We start from the raw sequence: 26,531 nt of genomic DNA on the forward strand, positions 1-26,531 counted from the left end.
GTCCTGTCACCCACCCTCTTCTTATTATTCATCAATGACCTTCTAAACCAAACTTCTTGTCCTATCCACTCCTACACTGATGATACAACCCTGCAGTTTTCCACATCTTTTCATAGACGTCCAACCCTTCAGGAAGTAAACATTTCACACATGGAAGCCACAGAATGCCTGACTTCTGATCTTTCTAAAATTTCTGATTGGGGCAGAACAAACTTGGTATTGTTCAATGCCTAAAAATCTCAATTCCTCCATCTATCAACTCGTCACAACCTTCCACACAATTATCCCTCTTCTTCAGTGACACTCAACTGTCCCCTCTTCTACACTGAACATCCTTTATTAAAAATCTGAACTGGAAACTTCACATCTCATCTCTAGATAAAACAGCTTCTATGAAGTTAGGCATTCTGAGACGTCTCTGCCAGTTTTTCTCATTCCCCCAACTGCTAACTCTGTACAGGGGCCTTATCTGTCTATGTATGGAGTATACTTCACATGTCTGGGGGTTCCACTCATACTGCTCTTCTACACAGGGTGGAATCAAAAGCTTTTCGTTTCATCAACTCCTCTCCTCTAACTGACTGCCTTCAGCCTCTCTCATCGCTGCAATGTTGCATCTCTAGCTTTCTTCTACCTCTATTTTCATGCTAACTGCTCTTCTGATCTTGCTAACCACATGGCTCTCCCCTCCTCCTGTGGCCTTGCTGCACAAGACTTTCTTCTTTCTCTCACCCCCTATTCTGTCCACCTCTCTAATGCAAGAGTTAACCAGTATTCTCAATCATTCATCCCTTTCTCTGGTAAACTCAGGAACTCCCTGCCTGCTTCTGTATTTCCACCTTCCTATGACTTGAATTCCTTCAAGAGGGATGTTTCAAGACATTTATCCTTCAATTTTTGACAACTGCTTTGGACCCTTTTCTGGGACTGGCATCTCAGTGGGCTCTTTTTTATTGTATTTTTGTTGCCCTTGGCCAGTGTCCCTCTTACATAAAAAAAAAAAAGAAAAAAAAATTATATATATATATATATATATATATATATATATATATATATATATATATATATATATATATATATATATATATATATATATATATATATATATATATATACATACATACACACACACACACACACACACACACACACACACACACACTTTGCTTTTTATCTTATAAATGTTGGAAACTGTGATACAGATAAACAAACACTGCTTTATCCATGGATTTAAACAAAATTAGCCCAACTTGTGTAATTGTTGAGCTAAGTGAAGAAATACAAGTATTTTTTAAAGGAAGGTGAGTTCTGCTCAGACTCTGGATGAGTGGGAAGTAGGGCTGCTAACCTAGCACAGAGGTCTCACTGAAATTCTTATTCTGAACGGAGTGTAGAATATCTAAAACAACTTAAAATTATGAGCCACAACATGAAGAAAGGGTATCTTTTCACCTGGATCATATTTTTCAATGAGACTATTGAAGCTCTTAGTGACAACTGTTGACTTACTTATCCAGACAGTTTAAGCTTAATCCTTTTCCCATTTGCAAGAAATTCCTCCTTTTTCAGTCCTTTGATAAGGTAGGTTTGCATCTCAATTAAAAAAATATGACCCAAATGAAAGGATATACTCTCTTCATGCTGTTGCACATAATTTGAAATTATTTTAGATATTCTAGTATATATCTTACAAGTCCTTTTTAGACAAATTTTAAGTAATAAAAATAACAACTTCATAACCACAAAAAAAAGGGGGGGGGTGCCTGAATCACCCAGGGATGAATAACCCAGGAATGATTCAACCAGGACATTTCACCTGGGAATGAATCACCCTTGCACTATTCCTTAAGATATCCTTGTTCTTAAACACTATGTTCCCAGTTCTTGCTCCATGTATATTTCTAACAGTTCCTCCACACTTTCATTCCAACCTGACACACAACGCCTTCCAACAACCCAACCACAACTTCATTTCCCACTTAAGTATTTAAATCCCAACAGTACAACATTTACTATGTCTGAAAACATGGGAAGTAAAAATTCAAAGCCTTTTTACATATCTTCAAAACCAGCAAAAACATAGTAATCATTAAATTCCTAGTTATGCATCGTTTCTTTCTACTGCTAAGAGAAACATTGCATTGTAAGATAGAATATTATAAGGAGGAGGAGGATTGCTAGGCTAAATATGAAACAGAGAATGAGATACTGAATCTTGGATATGGCAAACAACCAATCACTGGTTTGTTTACAATTCTTTTTGTATTTGCACAGTTGTGGGTATGTTTCTTCCAGACTGGTGTTACCTTAAGCCCCTTACATATATGGCTGCTTTTCAGTAGCAGCACCATTTATAAATACCAGAATCAAATGGAAGCTTTCATAAGCAGTCAATCATGACCACAAACAGTAGTGCTGCAGACAAATAAGAGTAGCTGCCTTTGTTGCAACAAAAGGTAGTGCTGCTTGTCACTAAATCTTCCATTCAATTGTGTCTTTCATATGCTGCTGCTGCTGTGCCACTTTTTTAGCAGTGCAAATGTGGCAAGACTAGCACTGCTGACGCCCAGTTACATTTCCCAACTCCATTTGACATGCATTAGCAGCAGCACTGGCATGCATGAGTAGTGCTTCTCAAACACTACTTGCAAGCCACTGAGCTGCTAAATGGCCCTATGGGAAAGGCACCTAACATTAACAGCACCACTGACATGCATGAGTGGTGATGGTAAGACACTACTTATGTGCCACTGAGGAGCTCTGCTAAGTGGCTCCATATGAAAGGGAACTTATATACAAATAATAATAGTATTAGAAAACATGCACTTGTGATAATAAACATTGAAAAAATGCTTACTATAATAATGCCTACAAATACGTAAGTCTGGAGAGAAAGTTAGTATGATGCAATTTCATTTTCTGGGACATTTATAAGCTATTATATACTGTAGATCAAATTTCCCACATTTTTGCTACCCTTTTTTTTTAAATTGTATTTTAGAGCAATTTGAATTATAAGATGTCAGATTAATGGATTTTTACTGTATCTAATATTCTTCTCTACAATATTAAAGGCTGACACTCTTCTTCACTTGACTTCATGTACACACAACATAATATCAACATTTGTTTTACAAGATGCTTTAACTAATTGACTCATGCTACCTATAACACTGTCAATACTCCAGTCACCTAATGTAAAATGTAGCTTCAAGTCTATTTTATTTTGTTGGTCATCTGCCATATGGGTAAGAAAGGGAGCAAACATAGGGTTCCAGCAGATCTAATCAGATAGTCTCAGAGGATGGAGCTGTGCCATAGTGCCCACATCAACTAGCCTAAGCCAGCAACTGTGTCAATGCACTTTTTCATACCCCATCAAATTAGACTTCATGAATTCCCACAAAAATACAAGTGGACACTGAGAACTAATGATGATAATGATTATAGCAATTATAAAAATTAATAAAATAACTACCCGAATTGGAAGCCTCATAAACTTAAAATTATTGAGCACTGAGATAATGAAAATGTTTAAAATTAAAACTCTTGCAATACAGATTTCATGGAATGGAGTTATGACAGGCATTACAAAATTATAACAATAGGGTTAATATTTCCATATCCCTGAAGTGAGTCTTTACTTTAAGATTAAAGAGAGAGAGAGAGAGAGAGAGAGAGAGAGAGAGAGAGAGAGAGAGAGAGAGAGAGAGAGAGAGAGAGAGAGAGAGAGAGAGAGAGAGAGAGAGAGAGAGAGAGAGAGAATCAAAATTCATAACAGTGAAGTAAGCACTATTCTTCTATAGATATATAGCACTCCCTAATATATAACATTAAAAAAAAAACCCACCAAATATTTCTAAATAGGTTGAATAGTACTGCTGTTTGAGATGAGGAGACAGGAGCAGGGCCAGTGACAGATGAGAGAAGCTGAGACCAATTTCTCCACTCAGACGACACTTCTCAAACTCCACTAGTTGCCTCTCTCCGCCCTGCTAAGAAAGACATCTTATTAGTATTCATCTAATGGACAATAATCACTTAAGCAAGTCTGTATTCAATTTCTAAAACAAAATTTGTGTACAAACTAAACCTAAGTAAAACCTGTTTTAACATGTAGCAAAAGCATTATTCTTTATTTAAACATTACACATTAAAGAAAATACATAATGTCTTACATATTGGAGCTGTTTCAAAGCTAAAAAACATCACCATTTTGTGCCATTTACTTCAAACCAAACAAGAAATTGGTACATTCCTTCTTTTACACAATGTAAAGAAAATCTTCATAAAGACTCTCGTGACTTTTTATGCATGCAACAATATGCTTCACCACATGTATGACATTAAAATCTATATCTATCCAATAAATGGATTCAGCCAGAAGATAAGGTTCCATAGTCATATGGGTTCTATTGTTCAAGTAGGTACAGTGTTTAAGTACAATATTAGCAATATTTCTGAATTCTAGCTCTTCAGATATTTGCTATTACCCTTAGTACATAAAACTGAGGTATTGAAATAAATAAATATCTTCTATGAATACTGAGGTGCTGACATGGTATTTCATGTACTATGACATCTCAAAATTTCATTAAAGCTGGAGTAGGTCTAATATATTATACACTAAAATATCTCAAAATTTTGCCATGTATTCTTGAAGAAAAGTTTATACCATAAAGTTAGTATAATAATTATAAGTAAAGTATCAAAATTAATTTAGATAGTACCTATAAAATAAGATCAAAAAGTTTGTTACAGTCACTTCAAAGTACAGTGGAACCTTGGTTCCCAAACACTTCCCTTTCCAAGCAATTCAGTTTTCAAACAAAATTTCTGAACTCATTATTGCTTCGGTTGTGGCACCATAATTTGGGTCTAGAACAAAGTTACTTGATTTCAAATATTAAAAGACATAGCAAAAGCTGCTTTTTATTATTAATTTATAGTTTCTATGAATATCTACTTCATTTTTATATATTTGGAGAAGAAACATACAGTATAAGACAGCAAGTCAATCTTTGAAATAAGGGAAATGTGATCCTGTTGAAAAGCCTCGATGTAAACAAACAGCTTTCGGCACTCAGGAATAATCCCGAGCCACCTGTGGCTCACTGGATGACCCCTAACACCATCATTTTTCCAGTACCTTTTCCCAGCAGTAAGATGTCTAAGTGTTATGATCACCTTCATTTTGGCAGTGAGTGGGTTGCTCCTCTCTGTGTCCCTCCATAAGGCTTCCCTCACTAGATTGGTTTAAAAAGTATCTTCTGATGAGTTTTGTGTCATTCATTATATCTCGATACAACCTTCCAGACAGCTATCCCCTCTTCTTCAATGACACTCAACTGTCCCCCTCTTCTGCACTGAACATCCTCAGTCTGTCCCTTACTTATAATCTGAAATGGAAACTTCACATCTCATCTCTAGCTAAAACAGCTTCTATGAAGTTAGGTGTTCTGAGACGTCTCTGCCAGTTTTTCTCACCCCCGCGATGCTAACTCTGTACAAGGGCTTTATCCATTCATGTATGGAGTATGCTTCACATGTCTGCGAGGGTTCCACACAGGGTGGAATCAAAAGCTTTTCATCTCATCGACTCCTCTCCTCTAAGTGACTGTCTTCAGGCTCTCTCTCATTGTTGCAATGTTGCATCTCTAGCTTTCTTCTACCACTAATTTCATGCTAACTGCTCTTCTGATCTTGCTAACTGCATGTCTCCCCTCCTCTCATGGCCTCGCTGCACAAGACTTTCTTCTTTCTCTCACCCCTATTCTGTCCACCTCTCTAATGCAAGAGTTAACCAGTATTCTCAATCATTCATCCCTTTCTCTTGTAAGCTCTAGAACTCCCAGCCTGCTTCTGTATTTCCACCTTCCTATGACTTGAATTCCTTCAAGAGGGAGGTTTCAAGACATATCCTTCAATTTTTGACTACTGCTTTGGACCCTTTTCTGGGACTGGCATCTCGGTGGGCTTTTTTTTTTTTATTGCATTTTTGTTGCCCTTGGCCAGTGTCCCTCCTACATAAAAAAAATAAAATAAATAAATAAAAAAAAATCCTTTCTGGATAAATAATTTGTGAGGTGATGTTGTGAAACAGCCACCTTGGCTGTGGGAATGTCTGTTATAAACCGCTGAGACAGTGTAGACTGGTGTCTGGGAATTAATGAATCCATTTTACTGTGATTCCTGAGGGGAAAATAGTTTAAGTTTTCGAACAGCATTCAGGAATGTATTAAGTTCGAGAACTGAGGTTCCACTGTACAGTGTGTATCAACTCACTTGCACCTGAGAATTCCCACCATGGCTTGGTTATATAAAAAAAGTGAACAATGATGCATCATCCCTTGTAAGGATGATTTAAAGAACATTGATGTTATCAAATTAATAGTGGAAAATAAATCACTATAGACATGCATGTCAATAACAGACAGAATGGAAGGTTGAGCAGGAGTCAGAATACCAATTACTATCTCTCTGTGCAGTTATCCATACAATAACCAAAGCTTATTGATAGTCAACAAAACACCAGCTACACATTTTTTACATAAATCATTGGTAGAAGTTCACTATGTCACATACATCATGTAATGGTGGAATCAAACTTGTGTGAAATGTATTCATAACATATCTCAGACCCTAATATAAAACAAGTTTCTCACATGTTCCTTGCATCAGTGTCGGGATCAATCTTAGCTTCTCTACTGGAGTCATGTTGGTAGTACTTAAGTGGATGAAGATAAAAACTAGACATGAGTTTAGAAGGCTAGTTCATTTTTTTAAGATAATTGGTGCACTTGTGTTCAATATTACCTGGCAGGAAAGTTTTTTCCTTTCTTTTAGTGGGAGAAATTAACATAGGCAAAATCAAATGGGCTTCCCAAAACTGAGTAAAACTTTCTTATATTAACAAAAAAAATAAATAAATAAAATAAATAAATAAATAAATAAATAAATAAATAAATAAATAAATAAAATAAATAAATAAATAGATGAATAAATAAAATAAATAAAATCAATCAATAAATAAGTACATAGATAAAATCAATCAATAACTAAAAAAAAATAAATAAATAAAAAGTAAACAAAAATATTCAGAAGCACATATTTCACATATTAAAGACTCACTATTTCCCCAAGCTTACTGTGCATAAAGAAAGAGAAAATTAAAATAAACAATATTGTATGAAAAGGCAATTTTCCTGATTTTTATGGCCTTAGGCAATATAAAGTTAATAAAGCAGCAATTGAATCAATAAAACTCTTTATTTTTGTAGAATATTCGTGGTCTTGCAAGATTTTTACATTTTTGATAATACGTAAATACCTGAATTAATGTTACATGATGTGTGTGACAGCAGCTGCAGCAGGTGTTTACATTTGAGCTCCGAGCTTTATTCACCTATCTCTGCACCAGCAATACTCTGTATTGGCCTATGACTAAGGACACTCTGCTCAACACATGGTTGGTGATTCCTAGCAACAAGTGACAAAAGCATGGCAGGTGGAGGAAAATCTAACAGAGGTGCTGGTAGCCCCAGTGGTGGTGGCCATGGTAGTGACAGAAACAGTACTACCATCCAACACTCAACCCACACTTTCACTCCTTGATAATGATATAACTGCTACTAACACCACTAACATTAGGCACAAATCTCCCTGTGCAACATGTAACCAACAGGTGGCGGATTACTCTATAGGATGTGATTGTTGCCCAATGGAGTAGTGGATTACTCTATAAGATGTGATTGTTGCAGTAACTAGTTTTGCCCAATGGGTATGTGTCTGGGTTTGCCTGATGAACTGATCAATGGGATCAGAGAATTTGGTGAAGATGCCATTGCATATATATGTTGCCGCTCCAACACTCCAGCAATAGGCACAGATAATCCAGGTTTCAAGCAGCTAGTCCAGACTGTAAAAAAAAAACTGTGAATCTGTACATGTGTTGTCAGCCAAGATAGGAAGCCTGTCTACTCCACCAAGAAATCCAACTTCCTCACAGGTGGAATCACACCAAAATGCTACTGCCTGCAACAGTGTATCTGTTGATAACTATAGGCACTTCATTCAGGAGGAAATGAGAAAAATGAATAAAAGACAGAAAAGAGTGTCCTCCATCATCATTCATGACATTGATGACCCAAATAACTACCTGTTTAAGGATAAATTTAAGTCAGTGTCACAGTACTTGACTGGAAACCCAGCCAAGTTCACGGACCTCTCTTGCATCAGTAGGAACAAGAAACTGTACAAAATGAACATTCTTGATAGAACTGTAAGGAAATCTTTACTAGACAATGCTAAGTCTCTTAAGGGATCTCAATTTGATGGTATCTTATGTGCAATGTTAAGAATTGGCCCATCGCAGACAGGAATGTAAATCTCAGTATCAATGAACTACAGCTTGCGGCAGAGCAACTGCACGTGTACCTGAGGCTGAAAATGATGAGAATGTTGGTGGTACCTTCTTCTGAGGTGCATGGGAAAGGATGGCAACATAAACAGGGGCACCAATCTGGATCATGAGAACATTCCTTTAAGCTAGGAAAGAACTTAACTATCCAACAAATGATTAAGAAAGAGTTTTGTAGTGTTAAAATTTGTTTGTGCAATATCAATAGTTTAGTTAATAAGATTAATGAAGTTTCTCATCTCATGCATAACCATAACATAGATATCATGGCATTTACAAAATCCTGGCTCCTTCCTAGTAATGATTATCATCCAATAGCCCACACTGATATTGTTGGAGATGTTCAAAAACACCTGGGTCCTGGGTATGACTATAAACTGCATCTGGTGGTGAGGCTCTGATTAGGGACTTTTGGAGTTGTAGGGAAGGTGGAGCATCTTTAATCTGCCATTGCTCCCAGGTCCACTCTTGACCCGGAGTGGTAGCACCTGCCTAAGGTCCCTGCTGCCTTGTAGCGTGTGCTTCTTTAGGCAGAGGCTAGAAGAAGGAAAACTCTGAATACAAACCACCTGCTGCCTTGCAGGTTATGCCCTTCATAGGCAAAAGCTAGGCCCACCGCTGATACCTGTGGTTGGTGTAAGCAAGGGCATGCTACCGTAAAAATTTGCACCAACCAACAAATGATGACTGAAATGCATGAAACGGCCCCCAGTCCCCGGCAGACCTTAAGAGGCCAGGGGGTGCTAAAAATCTCCGGACTGAGAAAACCTGATGAATGAGAGGGAGGTGACTTGTGGGTAGGCACAGTAAATGTGGGATCAATGATGGGCAGGAATAGGGAAGTGGTGAAGATGTTGGTGAAGAGGAGAGTGGACATTTGTTGTGTGCAGGAAGTCCAATACAAGGGACAAGGATGCAAACTGTTTGGCTGCATAGAGGAGCGCTACAAGTTCTGGTGGGCCAGGGAAAAGAAGAAAGCAGGAGGTGTAGGATTGTTGGTACAAGAAGATCTGGTGGAGGATGTTATACAAGTGGAAAGGATAAACGCAAGAATAATAAAGATGAAGTTCATTGTGAGGAGGAAAGTCATGAATATTTTTTCAGTATACCACAAGTTGGTGGACCAGAGGAAGAAAAGGAAGCCTTCTAGGGTGTGTTGGATGATGTGACAACAGTGGCAGACTCAGAGGTACTACTCATTGCTGGCGACCTAAATGGGCATATTGGAGATGACAGAGGATTTGAAGAAGTCATGGGATTTGGAGTGAGAAATCGGGAAGGAGAAAGAATACTGGAATTTTGCCAAAGTAAAGAGCTGAGGGTGATAAATACTATGTTTAAAAAGGACAGGGAGAAGAAAATTACATACAAGAGTGGAGGAGCAGAAACACACATTGATTTCATACTACTGAAAGAGGAAAGGGAGATACAGGTAAGAGACTGTAGGATCATCCCAGGAGAGGCATATTTAACACAGCACTGCCTGCTGAAAGCAGATCTAGATGTGACCAACTTGTTGAGAAATAAGAAGCAGAGAGGCAAATGGAAAACAAAAGAATGGAAATTGAAGGATAAGGAAACATGAAGACAATTTGAAATGAAGGTACAACAGAAAAATATGGTAAACAGATGAGGATGGAAGGAACTGAGTGAAAATGTTCTGGAGGCTGCAAAGGAAGTCTGTGGTGAAACAACAGGTCACCTAAGAAGGCAAAGACAAACATGGTGCAGGAAAAGAAAAGGGCATACAAAAGATGGCAGAGAACACAGAATGATGAGGATAAGAGAGAATATAAAGCGAAAGCAAGACAAACTAAAAGGGAGGTAACCAGAGCAAAGAGGGTGGTGGGAAAATTGGGATGTAGAACGGAATAGTAGTGAGAAACAAAAAGATATGTTCAAAATTGCAAAACAAATGAAGAAAGAAAAGAAAGATGTGACTCGAGCAAAATATATATAGGATAAAAGATGAATTATCAAGATAAAGGAGGAAGAAATACTTGAGAGGTGGAGGTGCTATTTTGAAAACCTGTTAAACGAGGAAAATGAACACAACCTGGAAGAGGTGGATATGGTGGAAGTTCCGATAGAAGAAATCTTGGAGGAAGAGGTGAACAGAGTATTGAAAGGAATGAAAAGTAGAAAAGCGCCAGGTCCAACAGGAATCACCAGTGACTTAATGAAGAAAGCGGGTGTTATAAGAGAATTAATAAGGGTGTTTAGAGGCATAATTGACGAGGGAGACATTCCTGAAGACTGGAAAAATAGTATGACTGTGCCAATCTAAAAAGGAAAAGGAGATGCCTTGAAGTGCAGAAAATATAGAGGAATTAGACTATTGGAACACGGAATGAAACTGTTCGAAAAAGTATAGGAGGAGAGGCTGAGGAAACTGATAAAAGTGGATGGTTGACAGTTTGGGTTTTGCCCAGGAAGATCGACAAGCGGCACAAGAGCAGGTTAAGTCATTGCGCACATAAATGCAACATCCAGCTTTGGATCGAAAATGAGGATAGAGAAAGTAAGAAGGAACAGAAAAGGGGCTACTGTCAGTTGCCTCAGACTCCTGAGTTTCAGTGAGGAAAAGAAGATGAGGTTTAGAAGAGGAGAGGTGGTGTTCTACAGATTGAAAATTAGATCTTAGATTGCAAATGTTGCAGAAGTTAATGAAGAAAAAGTTGAGTAGGGTGTCAAGACACTTAGGGTCGTCGACAGAAAGGCAGTCCGACCTGGGGACATTTATGGTCCCCTCCCCAGATGGGGACTCCGAGGCTGGTGTAGGAGTCGCCATGATGATTTTGAAATTTTTGAGTGAAGGGTGTGTGTGTGTTATTAGGTGCTTGTAGTTTTGTGTGGAGGAAGAAAGTTATCTTTAGAGGGCAGGCTGTGACTGCCCCCTTGTGTTGTGAGACACAAAGGGAAACGTTCAGTGAGGTCACAGCTAATGATAAGTTCACAGCATCCCCTGAACAGTGCTTTAGATTCACTGGGAGTAATTATTGTTTCGGCAGGTGTCTACTTCCTTCTCCTTATAATTAAAGTTATAGGCACGCACTACTGTGCCCATTCCCAGATAGCCTTTGAAAGGTCTCTAATCAACAAACTTAAAGATAACCCTAAAGCTTTCCATTAGTACATTTGCAGTAAAAAAGTTAGAGCTCCTTCTGTAGGACCCCTAATGCATCCTGATGGGTTGCTTGTTGTCAACTCTAATGCCATGGCTGAAATCTTTGTTAACAGTTTTGCTTCTGTATTCAAAGACAGTTGCCATAACCCTTCCCCCCATCAGACTTTCAAAAGAGTTCTCGATTATACTAATTTTACTCTAATGTGAAAAAAAAGGCTTGCAGCACTCTCCCTGCATTGTGGAAGGTCTCAAACATAGTTCCCATATTCAAGAAAGGTTCCTGCTCTGACCCACTAAATTACAGACCAATAAGTCTTACTTCTGTATGCTGTTAGTCCATGGAAAAAACTGTAGCCGACTGTATTTACTCCTACCCTGAGCAAAATTCTATACATACAACTGACCAATATGGTTTTCAATGTGGCAGGACAGCTGATGATCAGATGTTATTGATCTATGACTTTGTAACCCTGTGGTTAGATACTGGAAGTATGGTAGATGTGGTAGTATTTGACTTTTCCAAAGCTTTTGATGTAGTAAACCACACAACTCTGCTTCATAAACTGCAGTACATTGTTATCACAGGCCTGCTACAGGGCAGGACAATGAGCATGTCAGTCTCAAGTGTCAACAGCAGCTCTTGAAATGTCACAAGTAGCATGCCCCAGGGCTCTGTGCTGGGGCTCCTGCTTTTCTTGCTATATGTCAGCCATCTACTGTCCTCAGTTTCTAACAACTGTAAAATTTTCACTGATGATCTCAAGCTCTACTTGAAACACAACTTTTCTCCTCCCATCATTGGCCCTTGGCACGTCATCATGCCAGAACAATGTTGACAAAATCTGCAGAGTTGCAAATTCATGGAGTCTTGCACTCAACAAAGACAAATGCAGTCTTCAGGTTCCAATGCAGTTCTGTGGCCTGGCAACATATTGGTTCTTTATCTAAATATTATCTTCAAGGTCATAACATATCTCTGGTCAATTCTCACAAAGATCTTGGTCTTTTGGTTGATCCCTCCCTCAGATTCCACCAGCACAGGTTAATTGTCAATAAAGGCTCTGGGTTGTCTGACAATCTTCTTAAATGTGCCTGTTGCAGGTCACAGGACTTTATGTTCACCCTGTACAAAACTCATGTAAGACCTATACTAGAATATGCCTCCTGTGTGTGAACACTGGTTTTCTGGGGAATCTCCTCTTGCTGGAATCAGTCCAGAGAACTTGGACCCGTCATATTGAAGGTCTGTCTGACTTACATTATTGTGAGTGTCTCAGGATTCTGGACGTGTACTTTGTCCAAAGATGTCTCTTGAGTGTTGATATACTCAAGTACTGGAAAATCTTCCATCAAGAATGTAGTATCTCTCCAAATGAAATATTCTCCCTGGCTCCCCTAGTGGACACAAGGGGGCATAGATTTAAGATTTTACATACCCACAGCTCTCTCAAGGCCTGGAGAAGATTTTTCTCATTAAGATGCATGAGACTCTGGAATTTCTTACCTGATGAAGCAGTTGTTCTAGAATCAATTTCCTTATTCAAGAAAACCTTGCACTCTACTCTCGGTCCTCTCCTTTACCAGTTGGTAGATTAGCACCTCACCCTTATTCCACTACAGATCACCTCATCTTAAAATATTATACTAACTTATGATATTTGTGATACAGTATTATACTACCTGTACTACCTCATACATTATTCTTCCTTGATCTCATAACCATTAATACATATTTTTCCCTATCTTAATATCCTGCATAAGGTACACAACTCAGTCATTACTATTAGAACAGCTTGTCTTAGTAATGAAATCTTGCTGACTGGTGTAACTACAGATCTGTGCTGCCCTTATATTCATAGAAATAACCTCTACATGACATATGTCATGAAAGGGTAGCCAACCAGGTGAGTCAACCAGGTGAATTTTGTAGAATGTTGGTATTTGCGGAGTCACATGTCAGTGGAATGGGGCCTGATAAACATTACTGATAAAGATAATATAGTGCTGTACTTCACATTTTGGAACATGTGTGCACAGAATTCCAACACTTATCAAACCAATCAGGTGGAGGCAGGCAGAAGATGGAGAGGAAAACTTAAGGTATTCATCCAAAGTAGTGTCTGCCTCACACTAGCAGATAAAACTATTTTCTTTCTGTGAGCTTTTCATGCAAATATGTGCTAATAACTTTTCTGATAGAAACTGTATGTTTTGAAGACATTAATATTTTCATGACAAGCTATACTGCAAGTACTCAAAGACCAGCTGGAAAGGAATGTCTGGATTTTTTGAGGCAGCACAAGTTTGGAAGCCCCTTAATGAGGTCCCCACAGAAGGTTTGCATCACGGTTTATTGTTTTATTGAAAACCACCAGTTTTGGCTTAAGCTAGGGATGAAAAACAGAAAAAAATATAGTGGAAAAAAGTTTACAGATTAATCTGAAACATACCAAAACCCAACAAAATAATTACTTCGTCCACCTGTGAGACAGGTGTACTTGTGGACCAAGCGTAGCACCCAGATGGGAATCCAAGACCGGTTATTTATCAATTTTACCATTATTTGTATTTTCGGATGTTGCGGATGGTTGGGGCGGATGGGGGGGATGGAGGAAGAAAGTGGCTTATAATGCAGTGGTGTTAAAAGGGGCTGATATTAGTGACTAGTAGGCATGTGCCGTCTTGTCCACCACTACTTGGCGCTTCAAAAGTTCTCATTTACTCAAGTTTGTTATAATCTTGTATAAAAACTTCCTGAAAACAAACTGGAGGTTGTCTTTTACTTCTTACAGAAATCGAGAATACACAATCAGCAGTAAGGAAAACCTCAGCCTAACACAGGTCTACGGGAAGGTTCACTAATTCTGATTTTCCTGCTTTCTGCGACTTCCTGTATTTAGTTTCGCAAAAGTTAAGTTAACTGGGGCCTTCTCTTCTTAGTGGTGTCCTGTACAGCACACTACTAGGTCATGTTACGCTTGTAGGAGGTTCTATTTGTGCTAACCCTAAACACTCACCTTCGTGGTGCTCATCTGGCCCGCGGCTAAAGCCTTCATCTGCCAGCTGCTGCCCGGCTGGACGCGCTCACTGCTGTGCTATCTTCACCACCACTGCACTTATCCATTTCGGCCTCTGTATATATATATATATATATATATATATATATATATATATATATATATATATATATATATATATATATATATATATATATATATATATATATATATATATATATATACATATATATAATTTTTTTTAATGTATTGCAATAAAAAGATACCAAATAATCCATAATCATCAATCATCATTCTTTTCTTATGGGGAGACAAATGAAAAAAAAAATGGTGTTTGATACCCTTGTGCACAAAACACTTTCCATCCAACCAAACAGTTACATATATCATATTCCTCTTTACCAGCAAGCTCGTAAGGAAATACAAAGAGATTTTGTTTGAACATTAATAGCGAAGGACCTCGGTAAATTCAATCAATAATCCGTAATGAATGAATATCACATATAATAAACTTCATAAAAACAAGACGCTTTTGGTTTAGATTCCATTAACTTTGACAAATCTAGACATGCATCATATATTTTCTAAATCTAGCACAATATCTTGCTAGAAAATTAGGGCGGTGCCAGACAGCGCCAGCCATTATGATGTATAATGAATATTAGATATACACTTAATAAAACAAAACAAAACATGAACTTGATTCAGATTCCAGCAGCTTTGGCTAAATATATATAATTATTACTTATTTTCTAAATGTATCACAATGCTTAATTCTGCTAAAAATTAGAGAGGTGCCAGACAGCACCAGGTTGCAGATGTTCAGTGCCTCTGCCGCACCGACAGTCTGAGGTTCTCGAGTCACCGCGGCTGCTGTCTCATCGACCCAAAAATGTTCAGCCGGAGCGCTCTTCTCGTCCCTAACCAGTATGAAACTTTTCTACCTGTACATTGTTTTATCGTTAAAGCAATAAGGGGAATACCGTATGGCAGGAAAGGGCAGGGTGAAGGTGAGGGAGGTTCATCATGGCTGGTGCGCCGGTGTACTGTCCGGCTACATCAGCTGAGTGCCTCCATGTCAACATTATCATGAGCCACTTCCTTGGTGACCTCTATTTCCTCTGTGTTGGTGCTTTAAAAAAAAAAAAAAAACTTGTCAATGATACGGATCGTGTTTTGCCGGTCACGGATATGAGGACGTTTAGGGAAGATGTTGCTGAGCAGGTCCCTGGCAGGGCAAAGCCAGATAGTGGGGATTTAATGTAGCACGGCCAGCGGAAAGATGAGTTGCCTGAGGGAGCATGATAAATAATTTAAGGAAAACCAATGATAGTTTAAGAGAAAAAACAAAAAAAAAAACTTTTACAGTGGCAGACGAAACTAGATAGTCAATATTTTTGCTGAGTACAAATTATCCCTCCTTCCAATTCCAAGCCAAAATTAATATTGCAAGACATAAAAGCGAAAAGCAAACTAAATTTACTTATTTTCTAAACTTATAATCCGGCCGGGCTGCTGCAACACACATACTTTGCCTGTTGTAGTGTGGCCTATCTTGAAAAGTTGGTATCTTGGAGAGAGAGAGAGAGAGAGAGAGAGAGAGAGAGAGAGAGAGAGAGAGAGAGAGAGTCATTAACAGAATCTAGTGTTTCATTTGATGTCCATGTTTTAATTTAATTTTCCAATACACAGTGTGAGCTAAAAAGGTGAAAAAAATATATATGGAACACTAATTGGTGAGGTTTTGTCCATACAAACTCATTCGTAAGTGTTGTATGTTAGTCTTCTTTGTCATGTAAGTGTCAGTAATTTCAAAACTAAACCTAACCCAATATTAACAGGGAGAAGAGCAAGTGCCCCCTTGCCATACAAGTTGAACTGACTAGTTTGCTCGATTCTTCCCCATGCAACAATAAAGGGGATTTCAGAATTAAATCAGGACCATTGGTATAGCAAACAATTTTCTCAGCAGTGCAAATAGGGAAGCCTCTCATGATATCTTTATTTATATCTCATATTTGACCAATGTATGAATAGTTCTACTTTGTCTTAGTTATCTTGGATACCCTAATAAATTGGAGGCTGTTTAGTGGTGTTGGAAAAAAGTAAGTAAATAAATTGTTTGGAATGGGATTTCATGGGACTGCAGGGTCTGATGCCACAGCCTCTAGTGCCCTCAAGGTCTTGGTAGCAAAGAGGTCATCTGGTAAGCTTGCCCTGGTTGGGCTCCAAAGGAAGGAACCCTGCAATGGCTAGGCTGGAAAGTGCTGCATGCCTATAAACAATCACCACCTGGAGAAAAGGAATAATAGGCAAGGATAGGCTGGCCCCCACCCTAACACCACCTTAGGAAGTGACCAGCCATCACAAGTTACCCACAAGAGACCACTGATTTCTTTCTAGTCGCCAAGCATGAAGGATTTTATTGAAACTGCATATTTGCCCCCCCCTTTTTTTTTTTCTCTCTCTCTCCACAAGAAACTTAGATTTGGTGGGGAAGTAAAATTTTAGGATGGGGGAAGTAAATACATCTTCATGGACCCTCCAAAGCAATGCCAACTGCTATGTCACCCAAAACGGAATTTTAAAGGTAAATCTAGCCCAGCATTCATTTTTTTTTTTTTATGTAGGAAGGACACTGGCCAAGGGCAACAAAAATCTAATAAAAAAAATGCCCACTGAAATGCCAGTCGTATAAAAGGGTCAAAGCAGTGGTCAAAAATTGATGGATAAGTGTCTTGAAACCTCCCTCTTAAAGGAATTCAAGTCATAGGAAGGTGGAAATACAGAAGCAGGCAGGGAGTTCCAGAGTTTACCAGAGAAAGGGATGAATGATTGAGAATACTGGTTAACTCTTGCGTTAGAGAGGTGGACAGAATACGGGTGAGAGAAAGAAGAAAGTCTTGTGCAGCGAGGCCGCGGAAGGAGGGGAGGCATGCAGTTAGCAAGATCAGAAGAGCAGTTAGCATGAAAATAGCGGTAGAAGACAGCTAGATATGCAACATTGCGGTGGTGAGAGAGAGGCTGAAGACAGTCAGTTAGAAGAGAGGAGTTGATGAGACGAAAAGCTTTTGATTCCACCCTGTCTAGAAGAGCAGTATGAGTGGAACCCCCCCAGACATGTGAAGCATACTCCATACATGGACGGATAAGGCCCTTGTACAGAGTTAGCAGCTGGGGGGGTGAGAAAAACTGGCGGAGATGTCTCAGAACACCTAACTTCATAGAAGCTGTTTTAGCTAGAGATGAAATGTGAAGTTTCCAGTTCAGATTATAAGTAAAGGACAGACCGAGGATGTTCAGTGTAGAAGAGGGGGACAGTTGAATGTCATTGAAGAAGAGGGGATAGTTGTCTGGAAGGTTGTGTCGAGTTGATAGGTGGAGGAATTGAGTTTTTGAGGCATTGAACAATACCAAGTTTGCTCTGCCCCAATCAGAAATTTTAGAAAGATCAGAAGTCAGGCGTTCTGTGGCTTCCCTGCGTGATATGTTTACCTCCTGAAGGGTTGGACGTCTATGAAAAGACGTGGAAAAGTGCAGGGTGGTGTCATCAGCGTAGGAGTAGATAGGACAAGAAGTTTGGTTTAGAAGATCATTAATGAATAATAAAAAGAGACTGGATGACAGGACAGAACCCTGAGAAACACCACTGTTAATAGATTTAGGAGAAGAACAGTGACCGTCTACCACAGCAGCAATAGAACGGTCAGCAAGGAAACTTGAGATGAAGTTACAGAGAGAAGGATAGAAACCATAGGAGGGTAGTTTGGAAATCAGAGCTTTGTGCCAGACTCTATCAAAAGCTTTTGATATGTCCAAGGCAACAGCAAAAGTTTCACCAAAATCTCTAAAAGAGGATGACCAAGACTCAGTAAGGAAAGCCAGAAGATCACCAGTATAGCGGCCTTGACGGAACCCATACTGGCGATCAGATAGAAGGTTGTGAAGTGATAGATGTTTAAGAATCTTCCTGTTGAGGATAGATTCAAAAACTTTAGATAGGCAGGAAATTAAAGCAATAGGACGGTAGTTTGAGGGATTAGAACGTTCACCCTTTTTAGAAACAGGTTGAATGTAGGCAAACTTCCAGCAAGAAGGAAAGGTAGATGTTGACAGACAGAGCTGAAAGAGTTTGACTAGGCAAGGTGCAAGCACGGAGGCACAGTTTCGGAGAACAATAGGAGGGACCCCATCAGGTCCATAAGCCTTCCGAGAGTTTAGGCCAGCGAGCGACTATTTGCTCAACTAGGAGGATAGTCGCTGTCTGGATAACCCCCCAAAGTGATGCTACGTGTCTTTTGTCAGTGTCTTGTCATGCAAATCAAATTAACTGTGCAATAGTATCCCCCATGTACATCTCAAAACTAAAATTAACCAAATATTGTAAACTTTTATTTTGGACGCCGCTTTCAAAATTGCACTAAGCATGAGAAACCATATCTTGAATCTATCACAACTACTGAGAGATTGAGAATATGGTGTCAAACATTAGGCTTTGAAAAACATGTATTAAGAACCTGTTGTGCACACTGACAATTGGTTGGCTGAATTAGTGGCATCTCAGGTTTGGTCACTTTATATATGCATCAAACTCGTCAGAAACTATGGGCATGAAAGAGAGAGAGAGAGAGAGAGAGAGAGAGAGAGAGAGAGAGAGAGAGAGAGAGAGAGAGAGAGAGAGAGAGAGAGAGAGAGAGAGAGAGAGAGAAATTAATAAATAAATAAAATTACTACTCTCAATAAGGTTAAAGTAAAAGTCAAAAGGGCCGCCCATGTTAGTTCTAGAGGTTTCTTGATACTCATCTCTCAAAATAGTTTGTCAGAAAGAGGAGGAACAACAGAAACAATTCCAGAGTTCACTAGTGAAAGGAATGAGTGTGAAGATACTGGTTAACTCTTACATTAGCATTTATTTTATAATAACACTTCATTTAGCCATATTATTATAATTATCAATGGATGTAGTACAATGTTTTTCTCATTTACAGTGGACAGCAACAGGTGCGAGGCATGGCCACCCTCAAGGCCATTGCCATGCGACTCAAGTCTGTCAAGAACATCCAAAAGATCACTCAGTCCATGAAGATGGTGTCTGCAGCCAAGTATGCTCGTGCTGAAAAGGAACTCAAGGTTGCTCGGCCCTATGGTGCTGGCACCACTGCTTTTTATGACAAGGTATTTCATTAAAGTAAATAAATAAATAAATATATATATATATATATATATATATATATATATATATATATATATATATATATATATATATATATATATATATATATATATATATATATATATATATATATTAATAGGCTGTTGTGGAAAGGTCAGCCCTTTTACATTAGGAAGTACAGGTATGTAATGTAAAGTACAATAAGTACCTCCTGTGGATATATGCATCATGCTTTTGAGGTTGTATTTCACGACTACTTTTATGGGAGGAGGTTTCTCATCATAAAATAGTGGAAAGACATTACATCTTTATACACCTTCCAGGCTGTAAAATTTTATTGATGAATATAGAAAACAATTTGGACCATTTTTATAAACACGAGAAGCTTTTGGTGGTACATGTCCACTCAGTAAGTAGGTGAGCAAATAATGATTAATTAATTCTTCATTTTTAAGTCCATGGATGTTGAGAAGAAGAATGGCAATCATGGTAGATATGGTGCTGATACAGATGCACTCCTATTTAGCTCAGCTTTGAGGACAGGCTGTTACAGCAGCAATTTTCACTGCAGGTACATTAGTATAGTTATTCATAGCCATGGGCATTTTAGCTGGTCACAGAAGTCTTTAAGAAACACACTGACGTCCAAAATTGACATATATGGGTTATCCATAGATGATTTTGAAATATTCAGTAAATTAATTAAAGATGAAGGAATTAAATGTGAAGCATTTTGGGGAATCAGAGGCAGCATGGTAAGGTATTCTGGTCATACAAAAAGAATGGCTAAAAGTTTGATTACATAATGAGGCGCGCGGTGCAACAACGACGTAACCGTGAAATTTGAGATTTCGTGTTTTTGCCTGCTCCGTGTGGTAGAAGGGTGTAAAAGTCTCGTGGTGATATCGGCCAAGTCATATTCGACCATCTAAGCACCTGTACTAAGGCTCAAAGTCGAGCGGTAATGAGCCGGTAATGAGCCGGTAATGAGTAAGTTTTATTTTTTACGCTCGGAAAAAAATTCATAAAAAATTTATTTATGTACCAATCTTCATGAAACTTTCACCTAATACTATGTGTAATAGGCTCTAACACATTATTAACAAATGAAAACAATATCGGGAAAAAAAATTATTACCTACGGTATACGCGTTAATTAACGCGTAAGTCATCCACCCAAAATCGTCACCTATCACTTCGAAACCTACATCCCCAAACAGAACTACCCAAGACCTTTCAAATGATGTATAATACTTACTTATTTAAGGGTATCCTATTGTGCGCAATCAGTGTTTAACTTTGAGCGCGTTTTTCTCGAAACTTCCATTTCTCGGTTACGTCGTTGTTGCACCGCGCGTCTCATATAGTCTTTCCAGAATACAGAATCCATTTGGGTGTTGTACTTCTCAGGGATTTCCTCATCTGTGATCTTATCAAATCAAGTGTAACAGATGTTACTCAATTATTGTGTATATATTTGCTTCTCATGACTATATTGTGCTATGAATGCATTATTATCTTTTTGTATAATAGCATTGATTTTTGTGAAAGCTTTCAATGGCCAGGATGTTATTTGTGGACTCTTATAAACATGTTGACTTCTTTTGTTTAAGTTGCCTATAAGTTTCCCTTTTCCCTATAAAATATATTGCTGTCCATTTGATAAGATATAGATAAGATGTTGTTTTTCTTTTTCTATAACTGCTCTAGGCTGAAGTTAAGGGAGAGGAGGAGAAGCCCAACCAGCTGATTGTGGCTTGCAGTAGTGATCGTGGCCTTTGTGGTGCCATCCACTCAAGTATCTGTAAACACATCAAGGCTGAGTTGGCACAAGATGCCTCAAAAGCAGCCATCATATGCATTGGAGACAAGTCACGTGCTCAGCTTGCCAGGTAAATTAATGTATTTAAGTTTTCCATTAAATTTCCTGACTTTGTCATGGGTTACATTATTGGAATCAGGTACAGTAGTGTGCGCAACGAACATGATTGGTTCCAATGTAGTGTTTGTTATGGCAAATGTGCATTATGGTGACTAAAGAACCAATGGGAAAAAAAATTGGTTCCAGGGGACCAGAAAATAATAAAAAAAAATAAAAATCCACAATTTCTTTTTTGAAAAAAAAAAAAGCACATTTGCACTACCACATTTGAAATAACACCACAAATATATACAGTACCCTTCTGATTTTTAGTTTGTTATTTCAGTTAAATTTTTATTAAAATTTCATTGCCTGCATGAGTGGCAAGTTCATTATGCTGGTTTTGGTTCGTTATTCCGATTAAATTTTTATTAAAATTCCAGTGCGTTATTGTATGTTATAATGACTGTGTGTTGTTACATACCCTGCTGTAATTCCTTATGTTATTGGAATCAAGTAACTAATTTCTATGATGGTAGATAATGTATTTAACTGTTGTTTACTTGTATTCAAAATAATCATTGTAAAAAACTGAAATCCTGCTATGTCATTGAGGTACAGGTAAATTTCTTTATAGCCATTTTTCTTTAAACTTGTTTAAGTTGTTAATTTTAAGGAATAAAGTAATGACCTGTGACAAACATTGTCCTAATGAATTTCCATTTTATCAAGTTTTTATTAAATTATATCTAAAGTAAAGGTGTGTTTTATCTGCTAAATATCATTATCTTTTTACATCCAAAATGAAACAGTATTGACAGTTTTATTCTGTTTGAACTATGGACCGCTTTTGTTTAATTTTGAACATAAAACCATTTTAGGTATGGACTATTGTAGGAAGTTCACAAATTGATATTATTAACTAATGAAATTATTCCTCTCTTCAGAGTTCTCTCTCAGAACATTATTGGACAAGTGGGAGAGGTGGGACGCAAGCCAGCCACCTTTGAGGATGCAGCCAGAATTGCAACTTTCATTCTTAACTCTGGATATGATTTTGGCCAAGGCAGAATTATTTATAACAGGTTCAAGTAAGTTTTGATATCACTCACAGTATGATGTAGGTTTTTATGAATCTCAACCTTTGAGATTTTCATTTTTATTTTTAGGTTTTTGATGAAAAAAAAAAAAAGAAAAGTCAAGGGATTAAATCAGGCTTAAAAAAAAAATCCCAAAAGAAATGAGTTTAAAATATCCTGAGGAGTCATTGTCATCTTGTAATATTGCAAGTTACAGTGAGGCATTAGTATGTTTTAACACATGAGAGACCAAAAAAGATGAAGAAATAGGACTCCAGAAAAAATCAGCTTGGGCTTAAAGTGCCAGAAGTGGCACCACTAAAGTGGTTGCAGAGATGGTACTGGAATGATAGACAGGATATGTAAATCAAATTGTGATCAGAGGAATCCAATGGAGGAAATATATTGAGAAAACAACCCTAAGGAATGGAGATTAATATGGGTCTAGAATACTGGATGCATTTCCAGGGTGGTCAGGAATGTCGGTAGGGTCCTGCATTAATTGCTCAAGGGCAAGTAAAATAGTTGAAAGCTTGTTCACTAGATTAATCAGTGAAAGATAATAACCAAAGCTGATGGTGGATTGAAATCTTGTACAGGCACGTCTATGGGTGTGGACAAAGTAAGCCCAGCCCTCTTCGATGACATCATTTCCTGCCAGAGCAGACACATCAAACTTTGCACTACAACTCTGAATTATACATTAATTTCAAATTACTTTTCTCAACTGCCTGTGTCATACAATATTTGTAACTCATATTATTGGTTTTCATTACTGGAGTAAACCCCATTGAAAACATATCTATGATTGGAATGTGCCATATTTTTTGACATGAGGCATGCTATTCTGCCTCTCCCTAGAAAATCATCCTGTGTGTTGTATACTGAAGGTCAGGCTTTTAGGCAGACTTGCACTAGTTCTAGTGTTGTGGAAGACCTATTGGTACTGTAAATGAACTCCAAACACCTTCTTATATACTTTTATGTAATTTAGGCCATTTAAATGGCACTTAATTACTCATACTTAATTAAAGGCACCACTACAATGTGCAGGGGATCTTGCTTGGGAGTGTTGCTTAAAAAAAACAAACATTTGTTGTTCATACTCTCCCCTTAATTGAAATCTGTAAATAAAATTTTCTTTCTTTACATGCCACTGGAAGGACATTATTTGAATAGGAAATGCAATTGTCTATGGAAATCATTATCTGTATTTTATCAAGTATAGCCAGTTGGAAAACATGATGAATTCCTGAGGCAGTTACTCATATGAATGGCAAAGTTAATGTTGAACACTTTCTACAGGACTGTGGTATCCTATGATACACTAGAGTTGCCCTTCTTCACTCCTTCAGCCATTTCTGCTGCGGAAAAGATCAATGTCTATGACTCTCTTGATGCTGACGTGATCCAGTCTTACATGGAATATTCTTTGACATCTCTCCTGTTCTTTGCTCTCAAAGAAGGAGCTTGCTCAGAACAATCCTCACGCATGACAGCCATGGACAGTGCCAGCAAGAATGCAGGTAAGTTTTAAACAGCTTTATGGATATACAATTTATGGATATACAATTGATCTTCATTTTAAGGGAATATTTACATCATCAGAAAAGATTAAGGAAAACTATTTCAAGATAAAGAGTGATAGATTGTTTCATATTATGATTAATTTGTTTCCATTATCCATAAGTATGAATGTCCTGCATAATTATATGCATATTGCCACATCATCATAAGCTCCTGAGTCAAGGGAATCAGCTGATAGGAACCAGAAAATACTTTGTTCTCTTTCTAAGTCAAGGGAACCAACACATACAAAAAAGAGCGATGTACTTTCTTGTAAAGAAGGCTGAAGTAAGCATCCACCCTTCTCTAGGACTGGTAGTCAGTAGTGGTCAGATTGCTAGAGGTTCATAATTTCACAATTGCTCTAGCAACATCGTAGATACTACTGTCACAGTTGCAATTAGAAACATCATACTTATGATCCTGATCACAGAAACAGGTTAAGTTTGAGGGAGGCAACAGTTCAGGAGGCATGAGGACCAAGGGTGCAGTGCTCATCAGTAGAAAAGGAGCAACTGTAAAACTTATTTCAGCCCCCTCCTACTTACTACATAGTTGTCATCACTGCTAACAGAACAAAAGAAATGTTCCATAAATAAGGGCTTCTCTCATTGTACTGTGCCCTTGGCCTCCTAAGGATGCAGATCTTAACCACTAAAATTATGTAGGTGTTATTAATATGACAGATCCAAAAGATAAGCTGTAGTAGTAAGATATGTGTTGCTACATTTTTGCAGTCTGAAAAAATAGTTAATGCATTGGCGGCAGCAGCTCATGTGTCATATACCTTTAATTTAAACTTCAAATTATTTTTTAAGATAAAGGTATACAACCTTTTATCTGTAGTTCCAAAATTTTTTTTTCTCTCCATGAATGTCATCTACACACACAAGGCAGTAATAGTGATGACTGATATTAAACTGATATTCATTGCATCATATTTATTTTCTTAAAGGTGGAATAAAGGTTAATTAACTATGAGCTGATGCACTTGAAATCATTTAGCAGTTGGCTTAGGCAAGGCATTAGATCTGGATCCTATGTTAATGATCATTTATTTTATTTATTTATTTATTTATTTTATTTTATTTATATTTTTCAGGTGAAATGATTGATAAGTTGACACTGACTTACAACCGAACCCGCCAGGCTGTCATCACTGGAGAGTTGATTGAGATTATTTCTGGTGCAGCAGCTGTTTAGACAGAGCAATATCCTCATAGTTTTGGTTTCATTGAGTTCTGTGGGAATACCGCAACTTCAGATAATTCATAGGGAGAGATACTGTTCTAAAAGTCTTGCAACACAATTGATTATGGAATAAATTTTGGAGAAATCTTGCAACATCAAACATGTGAACTCTGCACTGGAATTATTGCTACCATCCCTTTGTTTAGGATCTTCCATTGTTTATAGTATCTCAGTGAGGGTATAAATGTGAAATGTCTTACATGAGCATGTGTACTGGCAAGATAGGAAATGGTAGCAGTGGCTGTTTTTAGTGAGTCATGATAGAGAGATCTCATTCTCAGCCCAGTATATACAAGGATAAGCTAAAAACCTTTCAGTGAGACCTTAGTGTGACTCATTACACAGCTACATGCATATTGTAGAAGGTGTATTGTACAGTTGTTATGTGTAAAAATGGCAAAACTAAACTTTTTGAGTAATAAAGTTATTTTATTTCTAAAAAATTCTCACTTGTATTCAACTGAAAATACTAAACTCTATCAAATGTTAGTGATGATATATATTAAGCAATAACAGATTTATTTTTTGGTATACCAGGGTATTGTTATGTGCAAGGCTTAGGTTCTTAAAAAAAAAAATTATTTCTGATGTGCAACCAATTTTTACCTTGCAGGGATAAATTACATGATCCTATTTTTGAATCCCCTGACATGTTCATTCTAATATTTTTTATGATAGCAAAAGACTAGAGAACACAATATTTATGATCAGTGGCGGCTCGTCAATAGGGACTGCGAGACTGCAGCCCCCCAAGTGGATTTCTAGGATTCACGAAAATAATGTTAATTTATTTATGTTTGACTACCATTCACATGAAAACACCAATTCTCATATGTTTATATGAAAAAAAAAAATACTGCAATACAATGAGGAAGTACGGAAATTATTTACTATTTAATGATACGAAAGCAGGGAGAAATGGGGGGAGGCTTCCTGGGCGGAATGGCGAGTGTGGACTGCGTCCAGCGCAGTCTTGTCTCGGCCGTTGTTGTGGCTAGGTGAGTGTTCTTGCATCGGTCTTATTTTCGATCTTGTTTT

General features: G+C 37.8%; 2 protein-coding genes across 8 annotated transcripts in view; one reads left to right on the top strand and one right to left on the bottom strand.

Moving 5' to 3' along the window:
* The window catches only part of LOC135110894 (protein arginine N-methyltransferase 9-like), a 52,442-nt gene extending 37,760 nt beyond the window's left edge, over window positions 1–14,682 (bottom strand). For 6 of the 7 annotated variants that reach the window (XM_064023515.1, XM_064023513.1, XM_064023518.1 and 3 more), the window contains exons 1-2: window positions 14,564–14,682; window positions 3,851–3,995 (exon numbers count right to left, since the gene is read on the bottom strand). In XM_064023515.1, the coding sequence (XP_063879585.1) occupies window positions 3,851–3,995; window positions 14,564–14,602 (184 nt within the window). In that variant the 5' untranslated portion in view covers window positions 14,603–14,682. The remainder of the gene's footprint in view (window positions 1–3,850; window positions 3,996–14,563) is intronic. The other variant, XM_064023514.1, reaches the window with a different exon arrangement.
* LOC135110897 (ATP synthase subunit gamma, mitochondrial-like) lies at window positions 13,850–25,916 on the top strand. Its single transcript, XM_064023522.1, has 7 exons — window positions 13,850–13,882; window positions 15,354–15,490; window positions 19,552–19,738; window positions 21,447–21,628; window positions 22,545–22,688; window positions 23,982–24,202; window positions 25,345–25,916. Exons 1-7 carry the CDS (start codon window positions 13,865–13,867, stop codon window positions 25,443–25,445), a joined length of 990 nt encoding a protein of 329 aa, XP_063879592.1. The 5' UTR covers window positions 13,850–13,864; the 3' UTR covers window positions 25,446–25,916.
* The last annotated feature ends 615 nt before the right edge of the window (window positions 25,917–26,531 follow it).

This window comes from Scylla paramamosain, chromosome 21, assembly GCF_035594125.1.
Source record: "Scylla paramamosain isolate STU-SP2022 chromosome 21, ASM3559412v1, whole genome shotgun sequence".
Lineage (NCBI taxonomy): Eukaryota > Metazoa > Arthropoda > Malacostraca > Decapoda > Portunidae > Scylla > Scylla paramamosain.

What these genes read in the sequence shown, in the direction of transcription:
- LOC135110897 (XM_064023522.1), top strand. An exon ending in CCACTGCTTTTTATGACAAG is followed by an intron (nt 19,739 to 21,446) that starts GTATTTCATTAA and finishes TAACTGCTCTAG; the next exon opens with GCTGAAGTTAAGGGAGAGGA. An exon ending in TCACGTGCTCAGCTTGCCAG is followed by an intron (nt 21,629 to 22,544) that starts GTAAATTAATGT and finishes TCCTCTCTTCAG; the next exon opens with AGTTCTCTCTCAGAACATTA.